We start from the raw sequence: 14,328 nt of genomic DNA on the forward strand, positions 1-14,328 counted from the left end.
CAAATAAAAAGCTGCTGCCGAGTTCAGGATGCTTGGTCTCCTATACTCGGCTGTTCTTAAAATGCTCAAGTAAAACTGTGCCGACTATTGGGTAAACTCATTTCAAACTCATTTTCTCCAAATCTATTGTCAAGAGAGATGAGTAATAAACAAATTTGTAGAATTTGAGCTTAATACAAAAAATTAGCAATTTTCCTGAAGTCGGCATCACTATGCCGACTATTGAAAATCATAGAAATTTTTGTTCCTAATGACGGCATCAATTAAAATAACCAAAAAAAATATTTTTTGTGAAAACTTTCACATTGTAGGTAATATTTAAACAAAGTTTTATCTGTTAACACCACTCTGGTAAAAATATTACTTAAATTGATATGGTTACTAACTTGTTTTAGTTGGCCTTGCCACTAAAAAATTTCTTAAAAAACAGGCACTTCCGCACCAGTTGAAAGATGGTCACTTAATGAGGACAAAAATAGATGAAAATACTCATCTCACCCAAATTTAAACATTACATAAAGATAAATGAGTGTATGTTTAATTAAAGTTAAATCTTACTTTTGTATAAAATTATCGTTATTTTTATTTATTAAGCTTTTAAGTCAAAAATGCCGACTACTGGGTCATGCCGACTATAGGAGCGTTTACCCTATTTATATATTTTTAAAATTAGGTCAAACTAAACACATGAGACAAGCGAATAATTACAATAATACACATAAACTCGCAATCATTTTAAATTTGCATTTCATTTTTCAACCTAATTTTTTTATCACAATTTTTTTTTTGCACACCAATAACTACAACACCTGTTTTTATGAAAATAAATTTCAATCATTAACTTACCAAAATTTAAGCTTGAACATCTTTTACAAAATAATTCCTTTATTCTTCTTGCAAATAGTAAATTCCATTAACGTTTCAATAAAAAAGAACTAGAAACCATTAACCAACACCAACAATTCAATTACAAAACAACTAAAGATTTAAAAAAACAAAACAAAATATTAATATGACATTTACCGCTGTAAAATGCAAATGAATGCCAGAACAAAAATAAACATCAAATCAGAAAGAAAATAATGTAATAATTACCCAGAAATGAAGTAACGAGAAAAAAAATAACAACAAAAGCAAACTATAGGAAAATGCAGAGATCAGCAAAATAACTTTGAATGGGTACAACTTGAACAGACAACAGATGAGTTGTAATAAATCATACAATTTTGAGTACTTGGTAGGTAATGTTTGACCACCGTTGCAATTGGAACACATCATCTTGCTTGACCACACCATACATACGTTTGTTAGACAATAATAAATTGCAAATATATATTGAAACTTGTTGTTTAGATTTCTCCGTATATTTTTTCATTCTCTATTTTATCTATCGACTTAAGGATTAAGTTATTAAATTGTTTTGTTTGCCTTACTTAAAAGCATATTTTTTTTAGTTGCAAAAAGAAATAAAGAAGATGCAGAGTTTATATGGGTGATTGTTTGAAACCACGGGCAGCATAGTCTCCTGGCTGTGAACGTTCCGATAGTTTGGGGAAGCCCTCATCACCGGGATTGCAAGCTTTGCGGGAAGTTATTACACGCCAGCCACCTTTGCGGGTCCAATCCTACAATAGAGAAATAAAATAAAAGTAATTCATTTTGAAATAACTAGATATTCAGCCCAATTATGAATAAAAAAATCCCCGGGAGTTTGTTCAACGGGAGTTTTTTTCCCATTGAATTAGAATAGGAAAAATGAGAAAAGGAAAAAATCCCGGGGAATTTTTATTCATAATTGGGCTGATTATTTAAAATTCATGAAGGGATATACAGTGAGTGTCACTCAAAATCGTACTACATATTTTTTTTTAAATATTATGAAATTATACAGACAATAATAGGTGATTATATAAAAAATTAAAAGTCATTTTATTAATTGGAACAAAAAATATGTATTTCAACAAAAAAGTTAACAAAACCTCAATTCGTTAAAAAAATATTGATGAAAATTAAAAAACATCACAAAATTCATATTTCACTTAAATTCGTACAATTATATAAAATTATAATTAAAACTTTAAAAATTAAAAAAAATGTTAATATTAAATAATCCTAATACTTTGTAAGGTATCATTTGCTATTTTTTAGTGCCTTTACGGTTTTAAATGAAGCGTTGATATTCTGGGCACTGACAGTCTTACACAATTTTTTTATTTGTGGATAAGGGCAATTAAAATTATACCAAATTTTCTGATAGGTAATAGCACACACATTATAAAAATAGCATTTTAAAATATTTCCAAAACATCAACTTTCTAAAACTAATGAATAAAATTTGACTGCGATGGTGTACGATTTTAAGCGACATTCACTGTATGTACATATGTATTATGGAAATGAAGAATAATTTTGAATACCCAGTTCTTAGTTTTTATTGTTTGAATAAAATTTTATATTTTCTCAAAGTGAAAAATGCATACATATATGTATGTACGAGGGCGGATCAATAAGTCCGTGAGGTTTTTGCATAAAAAACCATTTTATTTTTCAACATAGTCTCCTTTGAGCTCTATTCACATTGTCCAACGTTTCTCCAATTTTTGTATCCCTTCGAAAAAATACGATTTGTCGAGGTCATCAAAATAGGTTTTTTTTTTTTGAGATGATTCCATTGTTGGAGTCAAATCTCCGCCGAGCCATTTCTTCAGGTTTTGTAACAAGAAATAGCCAGTCGGAGTATAAATCTGGAGAGTAGCGCGGAAGAGGGAGCAAGCAATTCGTAGCCTAATTCATGGATTTTTACCATGGAAACTGCACAATCTCCGATCGGCCAACACTACATCGTAAATTTTTCGGGTGTAGAAACCTCAACTGGGTAACCAAAAAGTTCGGCATCTTCCGTGCTTGCAAAAGTATTTATCAAGTTATAGTGCCTAATGAACAGACGAAATTCATTTCCATTTTCTCCTCAAGTCACGCGGTAGTTTGCTATCAATGGCTGTTAAACACTAAATGACGCAGCTAGTTCAAATTTTGACTGGAGTCAACTGACAGATGCCTGTTGACAGTTGCCCTTTCAGTTAAGAGACGGGAAATTCAAAAAGGTACTGACCGTCCACGTAATTTATACTTATTTTGCCAATTTTTGCACTGTACATAGGAAAACACGCACATTATCTACATTATATCGAAATCTATATCGATATTTTACGAAAAAGTAATTAATTTTCGTGACACTTTTGCATACCAGTCAAATTTACTATAATTATTCGCTTACAAACTTTCGATGTTTCGTTATATAATAATAAGGGCTAGGTTTCTGTGAAGTATCCTTGTTTTAAGATTTGGGATTAAGAGTAAGTTTTCAGGTTGTCAATAAATATAAAATGGCTTTAATCGCGTATAATACTAAGCTTATTTTTGCGTTTGTTTGAGGGACAACTTAAAAACCCAATATCATCCGTTCATTATTGATTTGTCGCACTCAATATTTTAATGAATATAGTGGGGAGGGTATATTGGGTTAGTGCTGATGTTTGTAACGTGCAAAAATATTAGTCTAACATCCACCTTAAATTATACCGATCGACTCAGAATCACTTTGGTACATAGGGAGCCTATTGAAACTGGCTGAAATCGGTCCATTATTTCACCTAGCCCCCATACAAATGTCCTCCCGAAATTGGACAATATAAATGTTTAATATACGCATCTGCTCAAAATAATAGATACACCTAATTGGAAAAAATTTAAATGGCGGTAACATTGAAAATTTCCTCGCAAGCGTTAAGAATACATCATTTATTAAAATTTCTATCTGGCAATGTCATGTCAGTCAAAAATCTGGCAACTATTTGCTTTCATGTTGATTTTTAAAAACGAATTTATTTGAATTACAAAAAATTATTTGCTCATAAAAATAGATACACATCAGTAATTTGTAATTTGTTTATATACAATTTTTTTTTTGTGCAATTTTTTGTTCCTATTTACGTGAAACAGTAAGTATAATTTAAATTTTAGCAACAATTTTATAAAAAATAGGACTCTTTTGAAGAAAATGGGACGAAATCATCATTGTACCGAAGATGAGAAAAAAATTGTTCAAACGATGAGAAATCAAGGAAAATCATTACGGGAAATAGCAAAGATCATAGGAAGATCTTTACATTTTGTCCAAAATGCTTTATCTAAAAAACAAAAAAGAGAAACTCGCGGTAGACCAAAGAAAACCAGTCCAGAAACAGATAGGCGGATCGTCCTTATGGTTAAAAAAGACCCTTTCATATCATCGAAAGCTATTTCTGCGGAGCTATGTAACGAAATCAGTCCACAAACAGTTCGTCGTCGTCTTTTACAAGCTAAATTGCCGGGAAGAATTGCCAGAAAAGTGCCACTAATGCGCCAAAAAAATATCAAGACAAGATTAGAATTTGCTAAAGAGCACTTACAATGGTACGGGTGTGAAGGCGAAAAAAAATGGAGAAATATTTTATGGAGCGACGAAACAAAAATAAATTTGTTTGGAAACGACTGCCACAGAAATGTACGCCGACCAAAAGGAAAAGAATTCCACGTTAAATTTACAAAAAAGACGGTAAAACATGGCGGGGGAAACATAATGGTTTGGGGTTGCTTTTCATGGAATGGTGTTGGTCCGATATTCCGAATAGAAGATACCATGAATGCTAGTGGGTATAGAGACATATTGGAAAACGTAATGCTTCCATATGCATCGGAAAATATGCCATTAATATGGACATTCCAGCAGGACAACGACCCAAAACATAGTTCAAGATTAGTTAAAAACTGGTTCTTGGAGAATAACGTACCTGTTTTAAGCTGGCCCAGCCAATCCCCTGATTTAAACCCAATAGAAAACTTGTGGAGTGAATTAAAGATAAGGCTTTCGAAGGAAGTTTTCAAAAATAAAGACGATTTATGGGAGAAAACGCAAAAAATATGGTACGAGATTCCATTGGAGAAGTGTCAGAACTTGATATCCAGTATGCCCAGAAGAGTGGAGAAAATTTTACAAAACAAAGGTGGATATACTGGATACTAGCTTTACTTTAATAATAAACTAATTTGTTTAAGATAAAATTTATTAGCTTTTGTTTAATAAGAATCTTTAAAAATGTATCTATTATTATGAGCACCAAATTTTTCGAAATTTAAGAAATTTAATTTACTTTATAATATTTATTATTAATTATGAAATATTTTGTTTTTGTTTTTTACTCTTCTTTTAACTATAAATAAAAATCGACTGAATTTTTTTTATAATTTTACAATATACCATTATTTTTTTTCGTTTTTAAAAAATAAATTTTGGTGTATCTATTATTTTGAGCAGATGTGTATGTATGTACGAGGGCGGATCAATAAGTCCGTGAGGTTTTTGCATAAAAAACCATTTTATTTTTCAACATAGTCTCCTTTGAGCTCTATTCACATTGTCCAACGTTTCTCCAATTTTTGTATCCCTTCGAAAAAATACGATTTGTCGAGGTCATCAAAATAGGTATTTTTTTTTTTGAGATGATTCCATTGTTGGAGTCAAATCTACGCCGAGCCATTTCTTCAGGTTTTGTAACAAGAAATAGCCAGTCGGAGTATAAATCTGGAGAATAGTGCGGAAGAGGGAGCAAGCAATTCGTAGCCTAATTCATGGATTTTTAGCATGGAAACTGCACAATCTCCGATCGGCCAACACTACATCGTAAATTTTTCGGGTGTAGAAACCTCAACTGGGTAACCAAAAAGTTCGGCATCTTCCGTGCTTGCAAAAGTATTTATCAAGTTATAGTGCCTAATGAACAGACGAAATTCATTTCCATTTTCTCCTCAAGTCACGCGGTAGTTTGCTATCAATGGCTGATAAACACTAAATGACGCAGCTTGTTGAAATTTTGACAGGAGTCAACTGACAGATGCCTGTTGACAGTTCCCCTTTCAGTTAAGTGGCGGGAAATTCAAAAAGGTACTGACCGTCCACGTAATTTATACTTCTTTTGCCAATTTTTGCACTGTACATAGGAAAACACTCATATAATCTACATTATATGGAAATCTATATCGATATTTTACGAAAAAGTAATTCATTTTCGTGACAATTTTGCATACCAGTCAAATTTACTATAATTATTCGCTTACAAACTTTCGATTTTTCGTTATATAATAATAAGGGCTAGGTTTCAGTGAAGTATCCTTGTTTTAAGATCTGGGATTAAGAGTAAGTTTTCAGGTTGTCAATAAATATAAAATGGCTTTAATCGCGTATAATACTAAGCTTATTTTTGCGTTTGTTTGAGGGACAACTTAAAAACCCAATATCATCCGTTCATTATTGATTTGTTGTGTGGGGAGGGTATATTGGGTTAGTGCTGATGTTTGTAACGTGCAAAAATATTAGTCTAACACCCACCTTAAAGTATACCGATCGACTCCGAATCACTTTGGTGCATAGGGAGCCTATTGAAACTGGCTGAAATAAGTCCATTATTTCACCTAGCCCCCATACAAATTTCCTCCCGAAATTGGACATTATAAATGTTTAATATACATACATATATAGGTATCTATCTACGGAATTTATGTCACCTAATTATGTGTTGATCGGTCCATATTTAGTCATATCTCCCATATAAGGACCTCTTTCGAAAATCATTTTAACGAGCACAAATCTCTATATGAAATATATTTCATATACACATAAATCACATAAAAAAAACAACATACATGATACGTATGGTTGCAGTTGCAGTTTGTTAAGCTGATAATATTTAATTGAAAACCCACTTTTGAAGTTTAAGCTATTCTTCAGTTACAAAAAAATTTCAAAGTCAGGGAAAGTAATTAAAATAGATTACTCTATTTATCAGCTTAGAACAAAAATTGTACTTATCTTTGTTTCTAACCGCATACTTAATTTTAAATGTTTATATTTTTGTATACATATATTTTTTATACCCTACTAGTGTTTATAAACAAATTAATTTTTAAAAAACTGGTGTGGTGGTTTACCGAAAATTGGACCTTTTAAGAAATTATTTTAAAAGTTTTGAAACATCGAACAAAATGCTTTTTATATGTTGATTTGTAATTAGTCGCTTTTAGTAGTCAGGAATGATTAAACATATTTAATAAATATAAATATTAAATTCACAAAAAATTAATAAAACAAAATTCAAAGTGTGTTAATCAAGTGAAATTTATGGAAAGAAGATAATAATTTATGTGTATATATAATTCAATTTAACGTTTGATATAATCATTAAGTTTTGAATTGGGCCTGTTGGTTTGTTAGCTAGATTTTACTATTTGTACTAGCTTTGCAAAATGTCAATACAAATAGTAAACAAATGTTGGAAAATCATAAAACTAGCATTCAAACCAACAGACTGATTTCTGATATATAGTTTCATTATTTTTAACTGATTCTGAAAAAGTTTGTGAGTAAACTCATCGTTCTCTTATATTTAGAATCATTGTAAGCTTGAAAATTTGCATCGAAAGAACATATATTTTTTTTTATTTGTATCTCATTATATTTTAATCCCAAGACATTTTCTAGATTAAATAATTTGTTCTAGGAGGGAATTCCAGGGATCCCGGAAAATGAAAAAGTGCAGGTGTGGCTAAATAAAGGTATCCCAGCACATGTCCGATTAGATAATGGAAGCAACTATAAAATATTTATAAGTTCGAGTAATATGCCAATATTTTAATGTTTAATGAATTTGTACAATATTTGAATAAATTTACGAATTTTTGAGAATTTTTATATTGAACGGTTTAAGAACTTAATACACAAGTATGAGTTTTTTCTGGCTCACTCTTTAAATCTATTACAAAGTGTCTTTAAAAAAATATTCTTCATTTATGAGATTAAAAAGAAAACAAATTGAATGTAGAAAAAATAATTATAATAAATTTGGATAATATTTGAATTTCATATGGTCTGAATTGAATTAAACAAATATATACATAGGTCATATTTGGTTCCTTAAAAAAGCACTTTACAAAGAATCATATTTCTGTAATATTTTTATAGACGTTCTAAGAAATTGCACAATAACAGCTGGTGGATGTTATGAAAACAAAATTTCGATCAATCATTTTAATTTTGATTTTTAAAGTCGATCATTCAAACCCAATAATCGATTTGCATTTTTTAGGATCCACTACCAAATGTTTCCATATAGCCAAGTATTTAGGGACCTTCCTTGATAACAAATTGTCATGGAAGAAGAATACTCAGGAAAGGCTTAAATCTTGCAAAGCCCCAGAAAAATACTCAGTAAAGTTTAGAGAGGTGCTTCCATTGGCATAACTGGTCGCATCGGTAGCACACCTCAGGCAGCATTGGCTATAATCCTTAACTTACCGTCAATTGAGAACTATGTTGCAAGTGAGGCGGCTAGGAACTTGCTCATACTATTTGAGTCTTCTCTGGTAAGACCAAAGCGGGTAGGTCACACTAAAATTATGTACAAGGTAGGTGTATTTTGGTCACTCTAATATCCCTACTAGGATTTCGGATCATAGGGTAAAGACTTTCACCCCCAATTGTGTTTCCAAGTAGGAACGAGTGGGTTGGATCTGGACAGCTGTTTGAATGGGGTGCAGTTTTCACTGATGGGCCCAAGATAGAATCTGGCACTGGAGCTGGAAGACGAATGTAGCGTCTTCAGGGTTTCGAAAGCTATTTGGCCAAAGTTGGATTTCTGTTGCCATTGGCAACCAGAAAATTATTGTTGCCCTCTGGAAACGCAACTGAAGTTCGGTTGCCGTCCATAATCGACCCATTAGACTTTATCAGGGGATTAGGCTGCATATTTTAGATAACAGCCTCTGAGAAACCTAAGGTATACCTTTTTCCTGCCCTTTTTTGGACTGTGTGTTTCGGTTGCATCCTTTTGGTAATAACTACATTAAACAAATTATATTATTTTTAACAGCGTTAGATCTATTGTTGCTTCCTTTTTTAGGCAACTTTGCTGGAAGTACTTTACTAGATTCTAGCGAGTAAACCGTTAACGGTGCGTTAAATATTCACCCTTATCGTGGTTGGAGTAAACGTCTTACGCCTACGACTGTTTCGTAGAAGATTAAAGATAAAATGCAAACTGTTTCTTTAATCTAGTACGAAACTTTCGTAGGCGTATGACGTTTACGCCAACCACGATAAGGGTGATTGTTTGCCACCAAATTATGCTTCTACATTTAGCAGTATAAATCAATCTTTGATTTGTCTTCGACATAAGCAATACGCAACATATTCCTTCTACGAAGTAATATTTATTTGCAATAATAAGAGATCTTATTCTCTAATTAAAACTTGAAATTTCTTCTATTTTTATAACAATTTTGGAAAACTTAGATTGATGCCAAATACTGCGTTTTTCCACTTTATTTCTCTTTATATCACCTGACTTCTTTCTTTTCTTTCCAATTTCATTTCTTCTTTTCACATCTAATTTCTTCTTTTCAACCTAGTTATATTTCTAAAGGTTTCCACAAAATCCTATGGGTCTCCGAGTTAACGTTTACTTTTTATAGTACACACTCCTTTAAAAGTAAGAAATCTAAATAATTATTTCATCATAATTCCTTAATATCGCGGTGCTACTTTTGTATAACGTAATGGCAAGAAATGGACCAATATTTTTTGGTAAAAATTTCCTAGTACTTTTCATATATTTTGTTTTATAAAATCTGGTTCGGTCCTTATTGAAAATTTTAATGAAACCAGAAAACCAAGATTATATAGATTTCGATTAATCGTGGTCAAAAATATATTTCAGCATACAAATCGGAAATTATAATCGTTTTTAGAACCAGAAAGCAGATTTTCGACCATATGATTACATTTATTATTGAATATTTTTCTAAAATCTCATAAAACTTTAGTAATTGAACATTAATAAAAAAAAGTAATTGAAAATGTGATATTCGTAATTGAATTTAGCTTTTAGTTTTTGTCAATATGAATAATCAAAATGTTTGATTAATCGATCAATCGCACATCGCTACTTAATTTAGTTTTGTAAAGGGTTGTATGTTGGTTACTGACTGTTCTTTTTCATGCCATCCAACTGAATTTTAAAGAATGCGAACAGGAACACGAAACGTACGAATTGTAGGGTTTTCATATCGACAGTGATCTCAAAATTAAGGAAGATCAACAGCTAGTTAATCATCTGAGGAAGTAGAGGGAATGGTGAATATAGTATTCTTAAGCTATATATCCTGGAAACACTTCCATGGAGAGCGAAATAACCAAAATTGTGGAACATTGAATCAATCAGAAATATTCACTCATGACAAAAGCGTAAACACTATTTTTATCTCATAGTTGTTTGATGTTTTTTCTTTTATAAGAGTTTTGTTTTTGTTGTTGTTTGTCCTTACTAAACTTTTTTTCAGCTCAAGTGATCCTAATAATTGTAAACCAAACAATGAACAAATAATAAGGTATTTTCCATATTCCATCTCATTTTTGAGATTTATAATCAAACGGGAAATATGGTCTAAAAAACAATTTTTTTGATTTGATGTAAATTCTAAATATTTATTGCTATTTTCTTAAAGCCTCTTTCGAATGATTAGTATTTTTCCAAGATATCTGGATTTTAAAATTGTAATATTATTATCAATCGCTATTGATATCCATATTCCTATTTTCCTAGAAGTTTCCATAGCGATTTTTTACATATTACAGTATGAAAAAAGTGTTTAAACAGATTCAGTAAAAGAAAAGCTGTATTCGGCTATAGCAAATCCTTTATACCCATCAACTAAGTATATATACATATTTCAAGATAAATATTAAAAAAATTTGTCATAAATATGCTGTAAAATATTGTACAATAAATTTTTTAATGGCAAAATATGCAAAGATATAGACTAATAAACAGGGCAACCAAAAATATGCTCTAAAAAAAGTGTTTTATGCGCATAAAATATGCACTTAAAAACGAAAAATATGCTCTTAAAATATAAAAATATGCACTTAAAAATAGTTGGTTATTGTTTGATTTCAAAGTTTTATTAATAAAATATATGAGAAGTAAAATAAATATTATAGCATTAAATTTCGATTTTGGTGACTTGGGTACTACATGAAAATAGTTTGGTTCAATTAGTTTTATTATATTTAGAAATAGATTACTATGAGTTTACTTAAGTTTTGAAATTTTTTAGACAATCTTAATTAATTGATTTTTCTCATATTTTAAAATGCCTAATACTTCCAAAATTTTTTAGTAATTGGTAGCATAATATTTATAGGATCAGTAGGGAGAGGATGTTCCATATAATTTTTTCAATACGTTTTTATTCTACATAAAGCTTTTTTAACATTTGAATTATGTTTCAAAAACTCTATGGAGAGCATGTGTAATTTTTTATTAAAAAATTTCAATGGAACATTCATCGTGTATGTAGATTAACATCTAAATAAATTCGGCTTCCAAAATTTAAATAGAATTATCAAAAAGCCTTACAATAGTGGAGTGATTTGTTCTATTTAAGACTGCGGTAATTAAAAAAAACATTTTGTTGCAGTTTTATCATTGGGACTCAGAATGCCGTGACAATTTCTATGTTTGATCCTTGCTCATCCATTGTTTCGACTATCGATATCCATGTATATTGTTTTTAATGATTTCTTAATATCTTCGTTACAATTTTTGAACGCGAAGTTTTCGATGAATCTTAATATTCTGAACATTTGTTGAATAGTGGATTAGTTTTATATTAGTGGTAAACTGTTAATACCCAACCATAACTGCCTCAAGCTACCTTATGTTTTTTTTAATGTATCCAAAATTTTAAGAAGTTGGCCTAATAACATACAATTTTGAAATTTTCTTCTAATTTTTTACGTCATTTTTCATATATGGAAACTAAGCTGCCTTAAGTTAACGAAAATTCGATGAAGAGAAGTCGATTATAGATACTATAATTTTTTTCTTTAATTAGATTATGCCATTATCATTGGACCTTAACAAAATATTAAAATATAGAAGTAAAAAATGCAATGCAAACAATAAAATTATATTAAGAAAAGAAAATAATGAAAACAAAGAAAATATGCAACAAAAATATGCAGTTATGCGTTGAATATGCAAAAATATGATATAAAACGCAAAATATGCTAAAATATGCAGTAAAGAGCAAAATATGCAAAAATATGCACTAACAAATCGATGCCAAAATTCTTAAAATTGTCTGAAACGGATAAATAACTAACTCATATGTTTATACGACGCACAGCAAAAAATATGATATTGCATATTTTTGGTTGCCCTGCTAATAAATCTTTGCCAAAATTCTGATAATCACTTAATAATTCCACTCTGCTACAAAATAATACTTTTTGTCAGAACTTGAAAAGCGACCTAATGTGGGTTGTAGTAGTAATTTTTAAATCCCAACAATAGTTAGTTTAATAGACGGAGATTACTTGTTGAAATTGGATTTTATTTGCAAAAGTTATTAAACTTTTTCGAAAAAAGTTCGTCAAAATTTACGTTGTAAATTTTTTTTTTTGTACAGTTTTTTTTTTATTCATATGCGCTGGGGGAGAAAATTCTAAAAAAGGTGCTAATGAAAATTTGAATAACTGTTACAATTTTAATCCGATTTGAAAAATTAAAACCATGTTTTGTTAACTAAATTTTCTTTATACATTGGTATACAAAATAAGCGATGCAAAGTTACTAAAATCAAAAAAGTTAATAAATTTTGTTTTTTTTGTTAGATATTCTTAACAAAAACAATATAATTTTCAAATGTATCAAAAAATGCACATTTTAACGCTTAAACAGTTCTTTCCAAAGCCGAAAAAAAAATAAAGTCGGAAAAAAACGGACTGAGTTACAGGTCGGTAAGTTGACGAACATCACTGAAAACGTTTTTTAGAATATCTTCTAATTTTGAGGGTGATTCTGAAATTGTTTGACACAATTTGTAATGTACTCACCAAGACCTATAAACCACTCTAGGTCGTTTTCCAAGTTTTTTTTTCTCTGTAGCACCATGTAATTCTTAATATATGTTTATAGAGTCCGTCCAAACCCGAAACGAGACCCTTATTCGGCATAATCTGAATTTGTTATATAAAATAATGCTCTGAATTTAGGAACATTTTTAATGTATCCTGCACAATAAACTTTCCACGATGTACTTTTGTACAAAATTTGGCTCGAAACAGATATGGATTTATAAAACATGAAATTATGTTTGTTGAAATTTATTGCATTTTAAAATGCATATCCCTTCCTTACATTGAGATCAATATTTCACAAATTTTAAATTCACTATAGGTACATGTTCCACTTTGTTGCCTTTATAGAAATATTTGATTTTGTTGTTGTTTATTTTCAATAGCGGTGGCTACTTACGTTTTGATTGTATTTGAAATAGTAAGTGGCAGCATAAATGAAAGTGCCGAATAAAGCAACTTTGCCGGTCCAGAAACGCACAGTCCAAGCACGATTATGGCCCTAAAAATAAATTAAAATAATTATTAACATTTATTGCTAATACCCCAACAAACATCAAAATCCTTTAACTTCATAAAAAATATTTGTTGGTTACATAAGAGGTTCTACAACTTTTCCAAATTTTTTTTTGAATATTAATCGTTTGCTTGAAATACTTACAATGACGGGCGTTAAAGCTTTGTAGACACCATCCAATGGTGCTCTGTAGATGCGTCTAATGGGATTGGTGAATTCTTTATCTAAAGCAGGTACTTTCTTGGGTTCATGATGGAGTTCCAAATCTTTTAACCATTGTTTGCGCCAGGTGCGTTCTTCATCGCTCATGCCAATCAAACGCTCACGTTCTCTGACCATGCGACCAGCAATGGCCATGGGTTTAACACCACCAGTTGGCGAAGCCATTTTTATTTAATTACTAAAGAAATTTAAAGAATTACAAGCAGAAAATTAAAACAGATTGTTACAAAAATTTCGCCGTTAACACACTTGCCCCGCTTAAGAAAAAAATTGACAATTAAATGCACAGCTGTTTGGTTTTAAATGTCACATTGACACTGTGCTGACAAAAACAGAGTTGTTATACAAAATTAATCTATTACAAAATAAATGAAGTTATATTTAATAGAATCTATTACAATCAAACAGAGTTGTATTTAACATGGAATGTCCGTTAATAATTTCAAAACTTGAAGCAAATACGGTAAAATTCTAATTTTTAAATGAAAATTAAATAATTTAGATCATTTTTAATGAGATTGAAATATTTACCATAATTGTGGATATCAATTAAGAACCTTGCAAGTTAATTTAAAAC

The 14,328-nt window shown here is 30.4% G+C and overlaps 1 protein-coding gene across 2 annotated transcripts; it reads right to left on the bottom strand.

Moving 5' to 3' along the window:
• Nucleotides 1-1,342: 1,342 nt before the first annotated feature.
• Nucleotides 1,343-14,099, bottom strand: ND-B17 (NADH dehydrogenase (ubiquinone) B17 subunit). Of its 2 annotated transcripts, none has more exons than XM_065499640.1 (4): nt 14,001-14,099; nt 13,674-13,929; nt 13,413-13,514; nt 1,343-1,625 (listed from the first exon to the last, which is right to left on the bottom strand). In XM_065499640.1, the coding sequence occupies exons 2-4, from the start codon at nt 13,914-13,916 to the stop codon at nt 1,485-1,487; spliced, it is 486 nt and encodes a 161-aa protein (XP_065355712.1). In that variant the 5' UTR covers nt 13,917-13,929; nt 14,001-14,099; the 3' UTR covers nt 1,343-1,484. The 2 variants fall into 2 exon arrangements, with proteins under 2 accessions (XP_065355712.1, XP_065355714.1); XM_065499642.1 differs by having other exon boundaries at nt 14,005-14,064.
• Between the last annotated feature and the right edge of the window lie 229 nt (nt 14,100-14,328).

This window comes from Calliphora vicina, chromosome 2, assembly GCF_958450345.1.
Source record: "Calliphora vicina chromosome 2, idCalVici1.1, whole genome shotgun sequence".
Classification (NCBI taxonomy): Eukaryota; Metazoa; Arthropoda; class Insecta; order Diptera; family Calliphoridae; genus Calliphora; species Calliphora vicina.